This window comes from Tachysurus vachellii, chromosome 7 (assembly GCF_030014155.1).
Source record: "Tachysurus vachellii isolate PV-2020 chromosome 7, HZAU_Pvac_v1, whole genome shotgun sequence".
Taxonomy (NCBI): Eukaryota; Metazoa; Chordata; class Actinopteri; order Siluriformes; family Bagridae; genus Tachysurus; species Tachysurus vachellii.
Genome location: NC_083466.1, coordinates 4911340 through 4931115, shown reverse-complemented (window position 1 = coordinate 4931115; position 19776 = coordinate 4911340). Strand labels below are relative to the sequence as shown.

General features: G+C 42.4%; 1 protein-coding gene and 8 non-coding genes across 9 annotated transcripts; 6 read left to right on the top strand and 3 right to left on the bottom strand.

Moving 5' to 3' along the window:
- The first annotated feature begins 1400 nt into the window (after nucleotides 1-1400).
- Nucleotides 1401-1471, top strand: trnag-ccc (transfer RNA glycine (anticodon CCC)). The gene has a single exon. It is a non-coding gene; the product is annotated as a tRNA-Gly (tRNA).
- A 377-nt stretch (nucleotides 1472-1848) lies between these two features.
- Nucleotides 1849-1921, top strand: trnar-ucg (transfer RNA arginine (anticodon UCG)). Its single transcript has one exon. It is a non-coding gene; the product is annotated as a tRNA-Arg (tRNA).
- Nucleotides 1922-2650: 729 nt separating this feature from the next.
- On the top strand, nucleotides 2651-2723 carry trnar-ucg (transfer RNA arginine (anticodon UCG)). Its single transcript has one exon. It is a non-coding gene; the product is annotated as a tRNA-Arg (tRNA).
- Nucleotides 2724-3455: 732 nt separating this feature from the next.
- Nucleotides 3456-3528, top strand: trnar-ucg (transfer RNA arginine (anticodon UCG)). Its single transcript has one exon. It is a non-coding gene; the product is annotated as a tRNA-Arg (tRNA).
- A 732-nt stretch (nucleotides 3529-4260) lies between these two features.
- On the top strand, nucleotides 4261-4333 carry trnar-ucg (transfer RNA arginine (anticodon UCG)). Its single transcript has one exon. It is a non-coding gene; the product is annotated as a tRNA-Arg (tRNA).
- Nucleotides 4334-5065: 732 nt separating this feature from the next.
- trnar-ucg (transfer RNA arginine (anticodon UCG)) lies at nucleotides 5066-5138 on the top strand. Its single transcript has one exon. It is a non-coding gene; the product is annotated as a tRNA-Arg (tRNA).
- An 8346-nt stretch (nucleotides 5139-13484) lies between these two features.
- Nucleotides 13485-13557, bottom strand: trnaf-gaa (transfer RNA phenylalanine (anticodon GAA)). Its single transcript has one exon. It is a non-coding gene; the product is annotated as a tRNA-Phe (tRNA).
- Nucleotides 13558-14198: 641 nt separating this feature from the next.
- On the bottom strand, nucleotides 14199-14280 carry trnal-uag (transfer RNA leucine (anticodon UAG)). Its single transcript has one exon. It is a non-coding gene; the product is annotated as a tRNA-Leu (tRNA).
- A 1499-nt stretch (nucleotides 14281-15779) lies between these two features.
- Nucleotides 15780-19481, bottom strand: LOC132847887 (kelch-like protein 10). The gene is made up of 7 exons (XM_060873395.1): nucleotides 19318-19481; nucleotides 18146-18635; nucleotides 17174-17770; nucleotides 16789-16938; nucleotides 16398-16514; nucleotides 16184-16275; nucleotides 15780-15992 (listed from the first exon to the last, which is right to left on the bottom strand). Exons 1-7 carry the CDS (start codon nucleotides 19467-19469, stop codon nucleotides 15884-15886), a joined length of 1707 nt encoding a protein of 568 aa, XP_060729378.1. The 5' UTR covers nucleotides 19470-19481; the 3' UTR covers nucleotides 15780-15883.
- Nucleotides 19482-19776: the final 295 nt, after the last annotated feature.

Genomic DNA, 19776 nt, shown 5'->3' with positions numbered 1-19776 from the left:
TTTATTATTAATAATAAATCCATCTTGGTCCTGTACAGCAGTTCTCTGCAGTCTTCATGCAGCTGATTGATGTGACTGTATGTCATCACAATTGACATTGAGTTATAAACAGTCTGTGGATAAACAGATGCATTGTTTGTATAATGAATGATCAGTAGTCTCTACAATCATATTCAATAACAGCATCAACAAAAATATTCTAAATATTAATTCAGAAAATGAGAATCACATACTAACTTTTTTATTTATGTTTTCACAAACATACAACGTTTGTCAATTCTCAAATAAAAATTCAGTTATAATAAAATAATATGAAGGTGTACTTGAGGAGCTCTTTTCCAAAACGCTATAAATCCATTTTAATAGTTTTTATGAAAATGACTTTTTTTACCTAGACCCACACATTTTGTTTATATTCAATATATCCTGTTAAAATGGTCTGTTGGCTCAGTCTGAACATGTTAAACAGTGATTGTTAAATGAAACAACAATTTTGTTGAATATAAATTCAAAGTTTCTTTTTATTTTTTTCCAAAACACTATAAATCCATCCTTTATTTAAAAAGTTTTTTTTTATAAAAAGAGACATAAACCAACAAGAGAACATGCAACATATGACATCAGGGAAATAAATAACTTTATTAAGAATAGAAATAATCTCCTACACTCATTTTGAAGACTGCGCACAAACAAACATCTCTCGCCTCAGACCGCCGCCATGTTGGATTGCGTCGAACACTCACCGAATTCTGATTGGTTGAGAGAGGACATATAGCGTTTTGGCAAAAAACAGGTTTGGCGCTTATCGCGGTTTGGAAAGGAACTGCATCTTGCAGTACATTTTAAACAAGGAAATATAGCGTTTTGGCATGAAACATTGATGGAGCAGTATATAGGTTCACAACACAGCAAAATGACATGACAAACTCGTTTTTTTAAATTTTGGCATTTATCGCGTTTTGGAAAAGAGCTCTTCAATTACAGTTACAATCTGTAATATTTATATACTTACACTTATACACCATGAAATATACTATGAAATCACAAATCCCTCTGCATTAGCATTTTTGTACAAGGACAAAAATTTGTCACAATCTTAATCAGTAGTGAAATATTGTTTTGTTTTTTTTTGTTTTTGATTTTTTTCATTTACAACCGATTGTGTGTGACTAAGACTATGTTTCGGCCAATTGACTGTTTTGTCAAAAAATCAACAAATCAAAAAATCAAAGCTGAAGGCCTAACAGGTAAAGCTTCAGCTTTACATGATGATTGTGGGTTGGAGTAGCATCTGGGTGCACTTCTAGTTAGCTCTTAAGAAGGCACCCTGAAGTTCAAGAATCCTGCAGGTCCTGAACAACAAATGCTAGGATAACTAGCAAAAGAGCCTGGTGCACAGTGCACCAGTGGTGTAGTGGTATCATACAAGATTCCCATTCTTGTGACCCGGGTTCGATTCCTGGCTGGTGCAGGTTTGTCTTCTGCTTCCTTTCAAGCTGTGCCAAAAAAGGCTTCCTAAGTGCTGTAACTCCCGAGTCAATTTGAGCCTCTAAATGGAACTTTCTGTCATATGTTACAAGCTGATTCTATTCCAAGTCATGCTCTTCAAAATGTAGTGGTATCAGCAAGCTGCCTTTTATTCTTGCATTAAACAGAATGTTTTGGGGATGTGTTTCTTTAAACGTCTTATTTGAAGAAGGCTCAATTGTTGCTTTCCAGAGCTTTTCAGATCTGTCTGGACAATGGTGAAGGATTGGAGTGAATGCGGATAATAAACTCATGCGATAGCAGTAAAAAATTATATATGGTTTAAATTTTTTTTTTGTTGTTTTGAAACCTTTGTCTGCAGGCCCAGTGGCCTAATGGATAAGGCATCAGCCTTCGGAGCTGAGGATTGTGGGTTCGAGTCCCATCTGGGTCAACTTATAACATGTTCTTTAGGCACTTCTGTTTGCTGCTGCTCATTATCAACTTCACAATCTGGTCTGTCACATGTGTGAGCCGGATGAAAAAACATTGAAATGGACTCTGAAAATCAAAGCTGAAGGCCTAACAGGTAAAGCTTCAGCTTCACATGATGATTGTGGGTTGGAGTGGCATCTGGGTGCACTTCTAGTTAGCTCTTAAGAAGGCACCCTGAAGTTCAAGAATCCTGCAGGTCCTGAACAACAAATGCTAGGATAACTAGCAAAAGAGCCTGGTGCACAGTGCAGCAGTGGTGTGGTCTCATACAAGATTCCCATTCATGTGGACTGGGTTTGATTCCCGGCTGGTGCAGGTTTGTCTTCTGCTTCCTTTCAAGCTGTGCCAAAAAAGGCTTCCTAAGTGCTGTAACTCCTGAGGCAATTTGAGCCTCTAAATAGAACTTTCTGTCATATGTTACAAGCTGATTCTATCCTAAGTCATGCTCTCCAAAATGTAGTGGTATCAGCAAGCTGCCTTTTATTCTTGCATTAAACAGAATGTTTTGGGGATGTGTTTCTTTAAACATCTTATTTGAAGAAGGCTCAATTGTTGCTTTCCAGAGCTTTTCAGATCTATCTGGACAATGGTGAAGGATTGGAGTGAATGCGGATAATAAACTCATGCGATAGCAGTAAAAAATGATATATGGTTTAATTTTTTTTTTGTTTTGAAACCTTTGTCTGCAGGCCCAGTGGCCTAATGGATAAGGCATCAGCCTTCGGAGCTGAGGATTGTGGGTTCGAGTCCCATCTGGGTCAACTTATAACATGTTCTTTAGGCACTTCTGTTTGCTGCTGCTCATTATCACCTTCACAATCTGGTCTGTCACATGTGTGAGCCGGATGAAAAAACATTGAAATGGACTTTGAAAATCAAAGCTGAAGGCCTAACAGGTAAAGCTTCAGCTTCACATGATGATTGTGGGTTGGAGTGGCATCTGGGTGCACTTCTAGTTAGCTCTTAAGAAGGCACCCTGAAGTTCAAGAATCCTGCAGGTCCTGAACAACAAATGCTAGGATAACTAGCAAAAGAGCCTGGTGCACAGTGCAGCAGTGGTGTGGTCTCATACAAGATTCCCATTCTTGTGAACTGGGTTCGATTCCTGATTGGTGCAGGTTTGTCTTCTGCTTCCTTTCAAGCTGTGCCAAAAACGGCTTCCTAAGTGCTGTAACTCCTGAGTCAATTTGAGCCTCTAAATGGAACTTTCTGTCATATGTTACAAGCTGATTCTATTCCAAGTCATGCTCTTCAAAATGTAGTGGTATCAACAAGCTGCCTTTTATTCTTGCATTAAACAGAATGTTTTGGGGATGTGTTTCTTTAAACATCTTATTTGATGAAGGCTCAATTGTTGCTTTCCAGAACTTTTCAGATCTATCTGGACAATGATGAAGGATTGGAGTGAATGCGGATAATAAACTCATGCGATAGCAGTAAAAAATGATATATGGTTTAAAAATTTTTTTTTTGTTTTGAAACCTTCACCTGCAGGCCCAGTGGCCTAATGGATAAGGCATCAGCCTTCGGAGCTGAGGATTGTGGGTTCGAGTCCCATCTGGGTCAACTTATAACATGTTCTTTAGGCACTTCTGTTTGCTGCTGCTCATTATCAACTTCACAATCTGGTCTGTCACATGTGTGAGCCGGATGAAAAAACATTGAAATGGACTCTGAAAATCAAAGCTGAAGGCCTAACAGGTAAAGCTTCAGCTTCACATGATGATTGTGGGTTGGAGTGGCATCTGGGTGCACTTCTAGTTAGCTCTTAAGAAGGCACCCTGAAGTTCAAGAATCCTGCAGGTCCTGAACAACAAATGCTAGGATAACTAGCAAAAGAGCCTGGTGCACAGTGCAGCAGTGGTGTGGTCTCATACAAGATTCCCATTCTTGTGAACTGGGTTCGATTCCTGATTGGTGCAGGTTTGTCTTCTGCTTCCTTTCAAGCTGTGCCAAAAACGGCTTCCTAAGTGCTGTAACTCCTGAGTCAATTTGAGCCTCTAAATGGAACTTTCTGTCATATGTTACAAGCTGATTCTATTCCAAGTCATGCTCTTCAAAATGTAGTGGTATCAACAAGCTGCCTTTTATTCTTGCATTAAACAGAATGTTTTGGGGATGTGTTTCTTTAAACATCTTATTTGATGAAGGCTCAATTGTTGCTTTCCAGAACTTTTCAGATCTATCTGGACAATGATGAAGGATTGGAGTGAATGCGGATAATAAACTCATGCGATAGCAGTAAAAAATGATATATGGTTTAAAAATTTTTTTTTTGTTTTGAAACCTTCACCTGCAGGCCCAGTGGCCTAATGGATAAGGCATCAGCCTTCGGAGCTGAGGATTGTGGGTTCGAGTCCCATCTGGGTCAACTTATAACATGTTCTTTAGGCACTTCTGTTTGCTGCTGCTCATTATCAACTTCACAATCTGGTCTGTCACATGTGTGAGCCGGATGAAAAAACATTGAAATGGACTCTGAAAATCAAAGCTGAAGGCCTAACAGGTAAAGCTTCAGCTTCACATGATGATTGTGGGTTGGAGTGGCATCTGGGTGCACTTCTAGTTAGCTCTTAAGAAGGCACCCTGAAGTTCAAGAATCCTGCAGGTCCTGAACAACAAATGCTAGGATAACTAGCAAAAGAGCCTGGTGCACAGTGCAGCAGTGGTGTGGTCTCATACAAGATTCCCATTCTTGTGAACTGGGTTCGATTCCTGATTGGTGCAGGTTTGTCTTCTGCTTCCTTTCAAGCTGTGCCAAAAACGGCTTCCTAAGTGCTGTAACTCCTGAGTCAATTTGAGCCTCTAAATGGAACTTTCTGTCATATGTTACAAGCTGATTCTATTCCAAGTCATGCTCTTCAAAATGTAGTGGTATCAACAAGCTGCCTTTTATTCTTGCATTAAACAGAATGTTTTGGGGATGTGTTTCTTTAAACATCTTATTTGATGAAGGCTCAATTGTTGCTTTCCAGAACTTTTCAGATCTATCTGGACAATGATGAAGGATTGGAGTGAATGCGGATAATAAACTCATGCGATAGCAGTAAAAAATGATATATGGTTTAAAAATTTTTTTTTTGTTTTGAAACCTTCACCTGCAGGCCCAGTGGCCTAATGGATAAGGCATCAGCCTTCGGAGCTGAGGATTGTGGGTTCGAGTCCCATCTGGGTCAACTTATAACATGTTCTTTAGGCACTTCTGTTTGCTGCTGCTCATTATCAACTTCACAATCTGGTCTGTCACATGTGTGAGCCGGATGAAAAAACATTGAAATGGACTTTGAAAATCAAAGCTGAAGGCCTAACAGGTAAAGTTTCAGCTTCATATGATGATTGTTGGTTGGAGTAGCATCTGGGTGCACTTCTAGTTAGCTCTTAAGAAGGCACCCTGAAGTTCAAGAATCCTGCAGGTCCTGAACAATAAATGCTCGGATAACTAGCAAAAGAGCCTGGTGCACAGTGCACCAGTGGTGTGGTCTCATACAAGATTCCCATTCTTGTGAACTGGGTTTGATTCCCAGCTGGTGCAGGTTTGTCTTCTGCTTTGTTTCAAGCTGTGCTAAAAAAGGCTTCCTAAGTGCTGTAACTCCTGAGTCAATTTGAGCTTCTTAATAGAACTTTCTGTCATATGTTACAAGCTGATTCTATTCCAAGTCATACTCTTCAATATGTAGTGGTATCAGCAAGATTTACACTTTTTTGATCTTCCTAATGGAACTTTCTGTCAAATGTTACAAGCTGGTGGTATTCCATGTCAAGCTCTAAAAAGGTAGTGGTATAAGTAAGGTTAATTTTTTCCAAAGCAGCCATTAATTCCCGCCTGCCGTTTATTCCGATTCCCGGGTGGTGCAGGTTTGTGCTTTGCTGCCTTTCAGACTGTGCCGTAAAAGTCTTCATAAGTGCTGTACCCGCCGAGTCAATCTGAGCCTCTAAATGGAACTTTCTGTCATATGTTTCAAGCTGAATCTATTCCAAGTCATGATCTCCAAAATGTAGTGGTATCAGCAAGATTTGGATTTTGCCAAGCTGCCTTTTATTCTTGGTACGCACAAAACGTACGCACAAAACGGGGCTGGAAACGTACGTATGCCAGTTCCCACGCAAAGGTCGTGATCTATATAAAATAAACTTGACGGGAGAATGTGCACACCTTTAAGCAAACTTTGAGCTGTGCGTATGCACATTCTGGAGACAAAGGGAATTGGTGAAACAGATGGTGAGGTCGTGAACTGAAGTTAGATTGTAGAAAATAAATGTGAGAAGAATGATTATAAGAATTAATGACATTTAATTTTCACTCCATTTCATACGTTATATCCACATAATGACAAAAGTACCACATAGAATCATGGCTCAAGTAGCAATGCTTTTTCAGAGTTTACTGAGACATTCAGGGAGTATTCACACCCAAATATATCGTCTTTGTTATTATCTACTGTATGTGTAGTAGAAGGTGTTGTCCATGGGTAAAATAAATACACTAACAATGGACATCAACGGTGGGCTAACGACTGAGTGTCTAAAATAACTGAGTCATAAAATAAGATCATAGCCAAAAAAAAAAAGGTCACAAAATCAGCACAGATCGTACAGAGATACATTAAAAATATATCACATACGGTGTGTGTGATTTTACATTTTTTTTCTACAAATTTGAAAATAGGTGATTTAAATAGCAAATAATTAACAATTATTTGAACCGCCACCTTATTGTGGTGGAGGGGTTTGCGTGCCTGAATGATCCTAGGAGCTATGTTGTCTGGGGCTTTTTGCCCCTGGCAGGGTCTCCCAAGGCAAACAGGTCCTGGGTGACGGGCCAGACAAAGAGCGGTTCAAAACCCCTTTATGAAGAGAAATATAGCAAGGTCCGTGACTTCGCCCGGTATGGCACAACCGGGGCCCCACCCTGGAGCCAGGCCCGGGGTTGGGGCTCGCATGCGAGCGCCTGGTGGCCGGGTCTTACCCCATGGGGCCCGGCCGGGCTCAGCCCGAAGGAGTGACGTGGGGCCGATCTCCTGTGGGCCCACCACCTGCAGGAGAAACCGTAAGGGGCTGGTGCAATGTGGATTGGGTGGCAGTCGAAGGCGGGAGCCTCGGCGACCCAATCCCCGGACACGGAATCTGGCTCTAGGGACATGGAATGTCACCTCGCTGGGGGGGAAGGAGCCTGAGCTGGTGCGGGAGGTTGAGAGATACCGACTAGATATAGTTGGGCTCGCCTCCACGCACGGCTTGGGCTCTGGAACCCAACTCCTCGAGAGAGGCTGGGCTCTCTACTACTCTGGAGTTGCCCGCGGTGAGAGGCAGCGGGCTGGTGTGGGCTTGCTCATAGCCCCCCAGCTCAGCAGCCATGTGTTGGAGTTCACCCCGGTGAACGAGAGGGTCGTTTCCCTGCGCCTTCGGGTCGGGGAGAGGTCCCTCACTGTTATTTGTGCTTACGGGCCAAATGGCAGTGTAGAGTACCCGACCTTCTTGGCGTCTCTGGGAGGGGTGCTGGAAAGTGCTCCGACCGGGGACTCCGTCGTTCTACTGGGAGACTTCAACGCTCATGTGGGCAGCGACAGTGACACCTGGAGGGACGTGATTTCGAGGAACGGCCCCCCCGACCTGAACCCGAGTGGTGTTCTGTTATTGGACTTCTGTGCTAGTCACAGTTTGTCCATAACAAACACCATGTTCAAGCATAAGGGTGTCCATCAGTACACATGGCATCAGGACACCCTAGGTCGGAGGTCGATGATCGACTTTGTGGTTGTTTCATCTGACCTCCGGCCGTATGTCTTGGACACTCGGGTAAAGAGGGGGCGGAGCTGTCAACTGATCACCACCTGGTGGTGAGTTGGATCCGATGGCCGGGGAGGAAGTTGGACAGACTTGGCAGACCCAAACGTACTGTGAGGGTCCGCTGGGAACGTTTGGCAGAGTCTCCGGTCAGAGAGATCTTCAACTCCCACCTCCGGCAGAGCTTCAACCAGATCCCGAGTGAGGTTGGAGACATTGAGTCTGAGTGGACCATGTTCTCCACCTCCATTGTCGACGCAGCCGCGCGGAGCTGTGGCCGTAAGGTCTCCGGTGCCTGTCGTGGTGGCAATCCCCGAACCCGGTGGTGGACACCGGAAGTAAGGGATGCCGTCAAGCTGAAGAAGGAGTCCTATCGAGCCTGGTTGGCTCGGGGGACTCCGGAGGCAGCTGATAGGTACCGGAGGGCCAAGCGAGCTTCAGCCCGGGTGGTTGCAGAGGCAAAAACTCGAGTCTGGGAGGAGTTCGGTGAGGCCATGGAGAAGGACTATCGGTTGGCCTCGAAGAAATTCTGGCAAACCGTCCGGCGCCTCAGGAGGGGGAAGCAGTGCCCTGCTCACACTGTTTACAGTGGGAGTGGGAATCTGCTGACTTCGACTGGGGACATTCTCGGACAGTGAAAGGAGTACTTCGAGGATCTCCTCAACCCCACCGACATGTCTTCCACTGAGGAAGCAGAGGCAGAGGGCTCAGTTGAGGACTCATCGATCCCCCAAGCTGAGGTCACTGAGGTGGTTGAGAAGCTCCTCAGTGGCAAGGCACCGGGGGTGGATGAGATTCGCCCTGAGTACCTCAAGTCTCTGGATGTTGTGGGGCTGTCTTGGTTGACACGCCTCTGCAACATCGCGTGGCGGCTGGGGACAGTGCCTCTGGACTGGCAGACTGGGGTGGTGGTCCCTCTGTTTAAGAAAGGGGACCAGAGGGTGTGTTCCAACTACAGGGGATCACACTCCTCAGCCTCCCCGGAAAAGTCTATGCCAGGGTACTGGAGAGGAGAATTCGGCCGATAGTTGAACCTCGGATTCAGGAGGAACAATGCGGGTTTCGTCCCGGTCGTGGAACACTGGACCATCTCTACACCCTCACCAGGTTGCTGGAGGGTTCATGGGAGTTTGCCCAACCAGTCCACATGTGCTTTGTGGATCTGGAGAAGGCATTCGACTGTGTCCCTCGTGGTGATCTGTGGGGGGTGCTCTGGGAGTATGGGGTCCGGGGCCCTCTGCTAAGGGCCCTCTGCTAAGGGCTCCGGCCCTATATGACCGGAGCAGGAGTTTGGTTCGCATTGCCGGCAGTAAGTCAGACTCGTTCCCGGTGCATGTTGGACTCCGGCAGGGCTGCCCTTTGTCACCGGTCCTGTTCATTATTTATATGGACAGGATTTCTAGGCGCAGTTGGGGGCCGGAGGGTGTCCGGTTTGGGGACCACGGGATTTCGTCTCTGCTTTTTGCAGATGATGTTGTCCTGTTGGCTTCCTCAAATCAGGACCTCCAGCGTGCACTGGGACGGTTTGCAGCCGAGTGTGAAGCGGCGGGGATGAGAATCAGCACCTCCAAGTCTGAGGCCATGGTTCTCAGCCGGAAAAGGGTGGCTTGTCCCCTTCAGGTTGGTGGAAAGCTCCTGCCTCAAGTGGAGAAGTTTAAGTATCTTGGGGTCTTGTTCACGAGTGAGGGAAGGATGGAGCGGGAGATCGACAGGCGGATCGGTGTATCTTCTGCAGTGATGCGGTCAATATACCGGTCTGTTGTGGTGAAGAAAGAGCTGAGCCGCAAGGCGAAGCTCTCTATTTACCAGTCAATCTACGTTCCTACCCTCACCTATGGTCATGAGCTTTGGGTCATGACCGAAAGGACAAGATCTCGGATACAGGCGGCCGAAATGAGTTTCCTCCGCAGGGTGGCTGGGCGCTCCCTTAGAGATAGGGTGAGGAGCTCGGTCACTCGGGAGGAGCTCAGAGTAGAGCCGCTGCTCCTCCACATCGAGAGGAGTCAGCTGAGGTGGCTCGGGCATCTGTTCCGGGCATGTCCAACCGGGAGGAGGCCCCGGGGAAGACCTAGGACACGCTGGAGGGACTATGTCTCTCGGCTGGCCTGGGAACGCCTTGGTATTCCCCCGGAGGAGCTGGAGGAAGTGTCTGGGGAGAGGGAAGTCTGGGTGTCCTTGCTTAGACTGCTGCCCCCGCGACCCAGCCCCGGATAAGCGGTAGAAGATGGATGGATGGATGGATAATTAACAATAGATTGTTTCATTCAACAAATGCGCTAGGTTAGTTATGTCAGCTTTATCTATGTCTCTATGTTCTAAATGATTTATGATTTTTTATGGCAGGTGAGCGTATTGCTGTGGAGTACTTGCTGGCACAGTCATACAGAGGGGATCCGCTGGCTCCACTGCAGCATGCTGAAATAGGCATAACTCTGCCAGTGGTGCAAGCTGAAGTTCAGGAGGATGAGTGTTTGGATGTCACAGTCTGTAACTGATATCAGCATGGACTCTTCGCACACCGCCTGTAGCCCTAACATGACTGACTCCTCATTCCAAGTAATGTGACAATTTTTGATCATCTGTTATAAATTTATCAAAGAAAAGTTAATTCACAATTGCTCTGAATAAGTTGTTGCATAATGAATCAACAGGTAATATTTTGTTCAGCATGGCTTGTAAGTTTATTCCTGTCTCCAATGAATATTCAAATGAATAATTTAGGAAACCATTCTTGGAAGCAGTGGCCCTCAACTTACTGACAGTGACACTGAGGATATTTACTCTGGTGTGCCCGATGCATCAGCTCCGGTAAAATGACCAAAGATTGATCATCTGTAAATTGTGAAATGTGAACAATAATTTATCACAGACTATTAACCGAAATTACTTTTGTTATTTAGGATTTTTTTGTGTTTGTTTGTTTCTAATTTTCAGGATAGCCCTTGTGATTCAAGGGGTGTTTCTGGATGGGACGCAGTGGATAACTTGGCAGGGTACCTTGTCAGCCTCAACCGCACCATCACTGCTTTATCTACCAAGGAAATAGCAGAGATCCTGAGGTTGTATAACTGCCTGCATGACATTGACCAAACCCCCTTCAGATATTCACTTAAATGCAAAAAAAAGACCTTGCCAGGTCCATGGAGAGCTTCACGAAAGCGTAGTGGCTCAGCCCCTGGTCAACAAGCAGCTGAGAGGTGAGTTGACTTTTAGTAACACATTTTGTCATTTACATACAGGCTGTAAAAGTATTTTTCCAACAGTTTTCAAATTTGTTTGGAATTGTAAATTGTCGTCAAAATAGCGATAGCAATTATCTTGTTTGTTAGTTTACTTTCTCTATGTTACCCGCAGTGGTAACTTCTTGTACCGGGGGTTTGAATTGAAAACCTTCCAAGTTCTTAACCACTGAGCTACCACTCCCCATAGCATACTTACACCAAAACAGTCATTAATTAGTTTGTATGCAAGGAATCAAAATGGTGAGGGATTTGCGGTTTCTTTTAAAATTTGCCAGGCTCCATACAAGACAATGTATAAGTGTAAATATTTCAATATAACATAGTACGTTTGTTAATAAAAATGGTCTTATTTGAATCATATTTTCTGAAATAATTTTAAGTATATTTAAGGTGATGCTGTTATTGAAATGATTGTAGTGATAAACTACTGATCATACATTATACTGTTTATCTACAGACTGTTTATGACTCATGGCCAGGCTGCCCAGAGACTTGATAAAATAGGATTTCTGAATGTGTTGCCCTCAAGCTTTTGAAGGAATACAAGGAACCCAGAAATAGGTCAAAAGACAGCAAAGGAAAAACCTTTCCCATTCCCCAGGCAATTGTAATGACACACAGTCACATCAAGCAGCTCCTTGAAGACTGCAGGGAACTGCTGGCCCAGACCAATTTGGTGTTAGTAACAATAAACAACACAACAGTTTCTTCTTGGTGAGTTGGATTTCTCTTTCCTACATTCACTTCAATAATAAAAATAAATAAATAAATATGTAATATACACTTATTGTGTTATGGGAGACAGATGGAGAGGACAACGGAGTAACAACCAGATGTGTTTATTATAATTGTTATGTAACAATAACCAGGTAGATAGTATGAACAATAGAAGGGATAAAGAGGATGATGATGATGATGAGAAACGCGACTCCAAACACAGACACGACTGACAGTCACAGAATACAGACGAGACAATCCTGAACTTGACAGATGACAGAAGACGATGTTGACGATAACTGGAGAGAGACGAATAAATGCACAAAGGGTTAGTAGAGTCAGGCAGGTAGTAACAATACACTCATAAGAGATGCATGTATTAATGAGACCGGATGGGGAATGAATGAATGTGTCAGTCCTTATATACTGTGAGCAGGTGATTGTGAACAGGTGACAGTGATTAGTTGTCAGGCGAAGCGGAGCGTTGCGGGAGAGTGAGTGTGGAACCTGGTGAATCCGTAACATATTGAGCACTTTATTGTAAATATATGTGCATTATACAGATACACACACACTGACACACACACACCCACACACACACACACACACCCACACACACACACACACACACATATATATATATATATATATATATATATATATATATATATATATATATATATATATATATATTTATTGTACTGAGAAATCTTTTTTTTTTAAATTGCGTGCAAGTGTTTTATTTTGTAATTTATTTGTTTTGTCAGGCTGCTTGACTGGCAAAAAAGAACTGACCGGGACACTTTGCTACAAGGAGTATAGCTTCCCGAGCAGATAAGTGTGGCAAAGCTTTTACTGCCAAACCCTAGAGGGCTCCCAACCGCACCCGTGGAACATGGACATACTGTAATTGAGTTCCAGGAGTCTGCAGATTTTGTCATTTGCCACCGCAAACATGCAAGGACTGAGGTATCACATGCGGATGTAGCTGCACCTGGCACCAGCCTAGCTCATGTGGCATGTGAATCGTAGCCTGGTGTAAAGCATGATCCTGTGTGGATTAACTGGCCTGGATTTTTTAATCAGCAGAGTCAACACCCATCATCGCCAGGTCCTTCTTCTCAGGGATGGTCATCTGCTCCACCTGGTCATCGCCCATTAGCCCCAACAGCACAGTCTCACTCTGTTCACCAAGGCGACCGAATGGGGGGAGGTGTGTGTGTGTTTGTCAACAACTCGTGGTGTGGATATATACAGACGGTTGATAAACACTGTTCACAAGATGTGGAGTTTCTACTGCTGAAGTGCCGTCCTTATTATCTACCAAGGGAATTTACTGCTGTGTTTTTGGCCGCTGTTTACATCCCCCCGCGAGCCACGGCAGCACTCAGCAAACTCCATGATGTCATCAGAGCGTTAGAAACGGCTCATCCTGACGCTGTTTTTATGGAATTATTAGGACTTGCCGTTAGGAACTGTTACGACCTGTTAGGACCTATGTTAGGAATCGTTTGAAGTGTGTTAGGACCTGGTTATGACCTGTTCGGAACTGATTTCCAGTCCATCTACCGCAGCCTCCGGCAAAGAAGCTTCCAAAGCACGCTATGAAAATCACGGTGTCTTTAAATGTAGCTTTCTGGCACAATAACTTTACCAAACAGGCTTAATAATGGTCTTGTCAAGAACACCAAGATCCAAAGCCACAAGGGCTTTGCAATGTTCATCTGCACTCCCTAGCCAATGATACAACAAACGCCACCTCTCTAGAAGCAAACCAATTGCCGAAACCCAGGATTGAACCAGGAACCTTTAGATCTTCAGTCTAACACGCTCCCAGCTGAGCTATTTCAGCAACAGGACCCGATGCTGTGAGCATTAGCAACGGGACGCGAGTGTGAGCGCGTGAGTCTCTTTGGGTCCGGTAACCTAAGAGTCATATCTGGAGGGCATGGTAGCCACAAACATTGTAAAGCTTTTGTTTTGTTAAGACCCCACAACACTTTGCAAAGGTCATTGGCACTCTATAGCCTCAGCCTCTTGTTTGAGGTAGGTTTACAAAATTGCAGGTTAGCCTATAATAGGGTAAATTCCTCCATAACAACACAGATCGTTTCTTGAATCCTGCACACAAAATAATGTCAAAGAATGTCCATCTTGGTGAGTATTTACATAAAGTGTTAACATATTACATAAAGTTATATTTTAAACTCCATTGTGCTTTGTGTAAGTTACTGTGCAACAAAATTTTACCATTGTAAATACAAATACACTGACTGAGCAGACATTTAGGTGAGATTAAAAAAAAAAAGTTTCTCTGACAGCGGTGGGATTTAACCCACGCCTCCAAAGAGCGGAAACAGGATGCAAGCTAGTGTGAGCGTGTAAGTTTACCAGCACAGAAATATCTACCAAAGTTAAGATCCAGACTGCTAGGTTATCACACCCCACTTTAGCAGAGACAGGACACTAAATCCATGCCTTGAAACATTTTCCTGGCAGTGGTGGGATTTGAACCCACACCTCCAAAGAGACTGGAGCCTAAATCCAGCACCTTAGACCACTCAGCCACGCTACCCACAGACACTCAGGCCTTTACAGTCTTCTGCTTTCCACCAAGAAGGAATATTCTGGCATGAACTTGCTTATGTCAACTAACAAGCATCTGTGTCCAACCAGCACAGAAATACAGCCCAGAGTTGTGAAAGATGCAGATCCAGTGCTAGCTTATCACACCCCACTCTAGCACAGACTCAGTGAACAGTTAGGAAGCTTAATAAAGTTAATTATTGTTTGATTAGAATCAGGGATTAGAATCTCTACAGGGAACGAAAATGAAAACTTTAATTTGAATAAAATCAACTAAAATTGCTCAAGCTAAAGTTTTATTATTTTGTTTAAAATGTCCTTAACTGTTTAACATTATTTTTCCTTTCCAAAGTGATTTCAGGAACCTAAACAGGCCTAACGTCCTGCACAGAAGTAATCACTTCCTGTATGTCTGGTTACAAAAAAAAAAAATTATATCCATTACAGCATTTTTTATTGTTGCATTTGTTTTTTTTTTTTAAGTTTGATCCATGTAGAAAGTGTTTTCTTTGAGCAAAACATAACACACTGCAAAGTAGAACTAAGCTCAGGTACTGAAAATAATTATTCGTGTTTGGTTTTATTTCTACTCTCAGCTTCAGTGTAGTCTCTGATACATAAAGAATTGTATTAAACATTATTGTCTTTCACTTTAGCTGGTTTCTGACTAAAGAGGAGTGTTGTGGGACACAGGAGACAGGAAACACTAAAATATTGTTTCTGTTCAGAATTTAAAAAAAATAGAAAAATCTTTCTGAATTATTTTAATATAAATCTCAGATTTATTGTGTTAGAAGCCTTCTTTACATGGTTTTAATCAAAATAATTATAAAACAATAAAATATATGTAGTCAAAAATGATAAATAAAAAGACAGTGATGAAACAATATTAATGAATTTATTTGTGTTTCATTATTATTATAACAAACCAGGAAGCTCCACACTCATACAGCTGAATATATTATAGATCCAGTACATGAGATTTAGTAACAATAATAAAGTGGACAAGTTTTGTATTCTGTACACTTTGATTCATATAAAAAGTAAAAAAAAAAATAACTCTATATACATATAAGACACATTTTATATTAAACATTGTGTTTTAACACCCAGCACATTATGATTTTTTTTTTAATTTTTTGAAATGCAAAAGAACCAAAAAAATCAATACACTGTCATATTCATATATATTCATTTTAAAACATTTAATATTCATTGACACACAATTATAGAAATCGATTTTTTTTACTTTTAGTACCTTTTACTCATCACACTTACATTAAATACTTAATACGTAATATGATTGATTTGTTCTGTATATAAATATAAACTCTGAGCTCCCAAAGATGCAATAAATAAATAAATAAAAAGAAGGAGTTATTCCTGAATATTTATACAGATTTCCGATAACAGACTATTGTGTCATAAACACAGGTGAATTACGCAGATGATTAAAACAATAAAATAAATGTTTAAAATGACAGATAGAGGTTAAATCCTAATCTGTACTCTATGTCTTAAAATAGGCAATTAATTAATAATACCATGACATATAATAATAAAATATAATAAAAATAATAAAAGCTGTGCATCTAGAGTAAACCATCACGTTCTGTGGTATAGTCGGTGACGTTGGGAAGCCCAGAAACCACACAGCAGCTGACTGCGCTGCGGGAAATGTTCAGATTCTGGACATGGAACCTGCAGGAAATCAAACATTTGTCATGTTTGTAATGTTTCTGTGTTTAATTATCACCATAACATCACATTTACCCTGGGGTTCAATTTAATACACTAAATAATTACAAGATACACACACACCCTACGAGTTTCTAGGATAAACTTAACTACATAACCCCAGATCTCTGGAAGTGACAATAAGCTGCTCTTACCACTCATCTTTATACACATCGTAGTACTCGCATCTGGAGGTTGTGCTTTTATTATTGCAGCCACCAATCACATACAAGTGACCGTCCATCACCTGAAAGAAGAAGAAGACGATCACATGGTGAAGAGGTAGACAATAGATGGATTATTATTCATTATTATTCATTCACTCCAGGTTTTGGAGGTCTAATCTTGTATTAACACCAGGTTCGTTACCTCAATGCCAAAGCTGCTGCGTGGGTTACGCATGGGGGAAAGAAACCTCCAGGAGTTGGTGCGAGGGTTAAAGGCCCCGATGCTCTGCATCCGACTGAATCCACCGAAACCTCCGATCTATGAAACATCAGATTTCTCTGTGTGAATGAACATAAACAGTGCGAATAGAAACATGTATCCATCCCGCCACTTACAAAACAATGATATGAGCTTCATTTATTTCTTCAAAAATTAAGTTTTCATAGAATTATTTTCACATTTACCACATAGTCTCATTTTAAGACGTCATTTTTGTTTAAAGGTTGAAATTTCGATCCTTATATCAGTACATAGGTCATATGGTTAAATTTTCTGTGTGTGTGTGTGTGTGTGTGTTATTTTCAGTTCTTACAGCAAACAATTGGTTGTTCAGTGCAATGACACCTAGGCCACTCCTGGGCATGTGCATCGGCTCAATCAGGGTCCACTGATTAGAATAAGGGTCAAAACACTCAGCCGTGAAATGATGCTTGTTTTCACTGAAGCCTCCACAGATGTAGATCTACAGGAACCAAAAAAAAAGACAAAAAGTAATCAAGCTTCTGGGTGTCTCCAGGTTCTGCTTTCAGGTCTCATCAGGGACTGGAACATTAAATAATATTAATAATAGATTAATTTAATTATTTTAGCCAAAGGCCCTTGACCCTTTTTGTACCAGGGCACTGTATCAGGAATGATCCTGACCTCTGACCCCAATTCACTGTGCTGAAGTGTGTGTGTGAGAATTGAAGGCTTACCTTGCCATTTAAAGTGGCAGCGCTGGCGTCACTTCGCTGCTCATGCATGGATGGGATGAGGCTCCACTGGTTGGTGCTTGGTTGATAACGCTCAGCTGTGTTAAGACTCACGGTGCCGTCGAAGCCTCCCATGGCATAGATGAATCCGTCCAGCATGGTAACGCTAACATAGCCGCGGCACGAGTGCATGGGCGCTGCCTCGTTCCACGTTCCATCCAGGGGATCAAATGTACACATGGTGTTGAAGTATTCCACAAGGACAGAGCCACCAATAACATACACCAAACCATCAAAGTACACTGTGCCGTGATATATTCGAACTTGCTCTTCTCTGCTGGAGATGCACATCCAGCTGTCCAGCCTCGAGTCGTACGTTTCCACTATGTTCTTAGAAGATTCCTCACTGAAGCCGATGGCAAACAAGATGGAATACGGGAGCCGTGGACGGGTAAACAGATGTGAGTGTCTGGTGTTGGAGACGTACATGGCCTTCATGGCGTGGGCGATGATGGGTTGACACTCACACACACTGCTGACCACCGGGTTTTTCTTTATATTTTCCAGGAAGTATTCCTGAGTCACCAGAGCCAGCCGCACCTGACCTCACAGCACAGACAACACAATATAAAAGGTCAGAACTTTTGGTTAGAAAGTGGAGCAAAAATGTGGAAGGTTGTAGGATAATATGGAATCTGACTAATTTCTACAGGAGACTGTGAGATAATTGTTGTACGATTAAGATCGTATTATATAACAAAAAAGACTTTTAAGATTATTAAACAAGAAGATCTCAAAATAATGAGATTTTTCCTGCCCATTAGCATGTATTGTTTATTACCATCATTACCTAATTAAATTAATTCAGAGCTATCACTGGATCCCTAACTGTTAGTCTACTGTCTGGTTTCTGTTCCATTCAAACTCAAGGTAGGAACAATCATCAGGGTCTTGGTCAGGTGTATTGACACTCACCTTCGGCAGCAGGTTCACTATGTGCTGCTTTCGCTCGCTGGGATCATACCTGATCCACAGGAATACAGCTTGGAACGCTGTTTTCTCCTCCTTGATGTTCAGCTCATCCTTCTCCAGGATGTCACTGAGCTGCTCCATGGTCAGCTCTAGGAATTTTCCAGATTGTGAAAAAACGACGTCCTCGAAGTGATGCAACGTGTACATGTAGGCCTGATCCCGCAGCTCGTAGCACGAGTGAGTGTCAGCGTACTGCCAAATCCTTAAGCAGTTATCCGGGTTTAAATGTTCCTGTATGAATTCACAGCAGCTCATTACAAGGTCTTGGATAAGCAGGTAATTGGCCGTGGCCAAGAGAGTCTCCACTTCATCAGTGGTGACTTGAATGTCCTGCGTGTACATGTAGTGGATTATAAGATCCATGATTTCTGGAGATACACCATTGATGTTGTACACACTCTGATCCAGATTGCTCCATCTTGTGAATAGAGCTCTGCAGATCAGGAAGAGAAGAACATGTTTAGTTAAAACATATATTTAAAATATCTCCACACAATAAGACTAGAGTCCTGATGATGTGGATGCTGCAGTCAGGAGTTAGAGAGAGTTTAAACGGAGGGCGTTCCTCTAGCCTGTCAATCAGAGCGACGATAGACAATCAAACGTGTAGCTCATGTAAGGCGTAGACAAGTCCAGTAATAAATACATTTTAATTGTACTTCAGACACTATAATGAATCATTCAGCAAATCCTGATTATTAAAAAGAAATAAATCTATCACTATATAAATATTCTTCCATGAAGATAAGATGAAGACGGTGTAGCCGAAGAAAACTAAACTCGAGCTAAATATAAAAAAAAAACAAAAAACAAACACTTCATAGTTTATTTACAGCCCAGTTGTCACTGCATGTGTTTTACACAGTACACACACTGGACATGCGCTCCTTAACATCCTGACACTTGTTTTATTACAATATCGTGTAACAGGGTGGATTTCAGTCAGATGGCTGTGAGGAAACGTCGGCGTTAAGAAATCATCATTAAATCAGACTCGCGGAGTTGTGACTATGGATCTGTTCATTTAATACTAATGTAAATACCATTTCATCTTCGGTATAGTTTTTGCTCATTAGGTACCATTTTAAGATGAAAAGTTGTGTTTGTTTTTTTACCTGAAATACGGGCTGTACGCCGAGAGGATGTTCTTGTGGACCTTGAAGTCCACTTCGTCCACTCTGAGCACCGCGTCACACAGCGACCCGTCCAATCGCATCTCGTTCAGTAAACCGCACAGCTTCCTGTCTTCACTCATCTCTCTCTCCATACTCGTAAACAAGTCGTCTAATCCGTACGTGTTACAGGGCGTGATAAGAGCGTTGATAGTGAGTTTGTAAAGAAGCGTGTTTTAAATCGCAGCTTTCTGGAACAGCGCCGAATTCAATAGTGACGTCATGTCGTCAATAAGCTGTGGCCTCAAACCACATTTCCTGGCACTAATAGTTTTAATGTAATGATCAATTAATTAATTATAATACACCGAAATTTGTAGTCAGAAATGGAAAAAAAAAAAAGAAAGAAAGAAAAGTAATGAATTTTATATATTTTATATAATCAATACATGAGATTTGTCA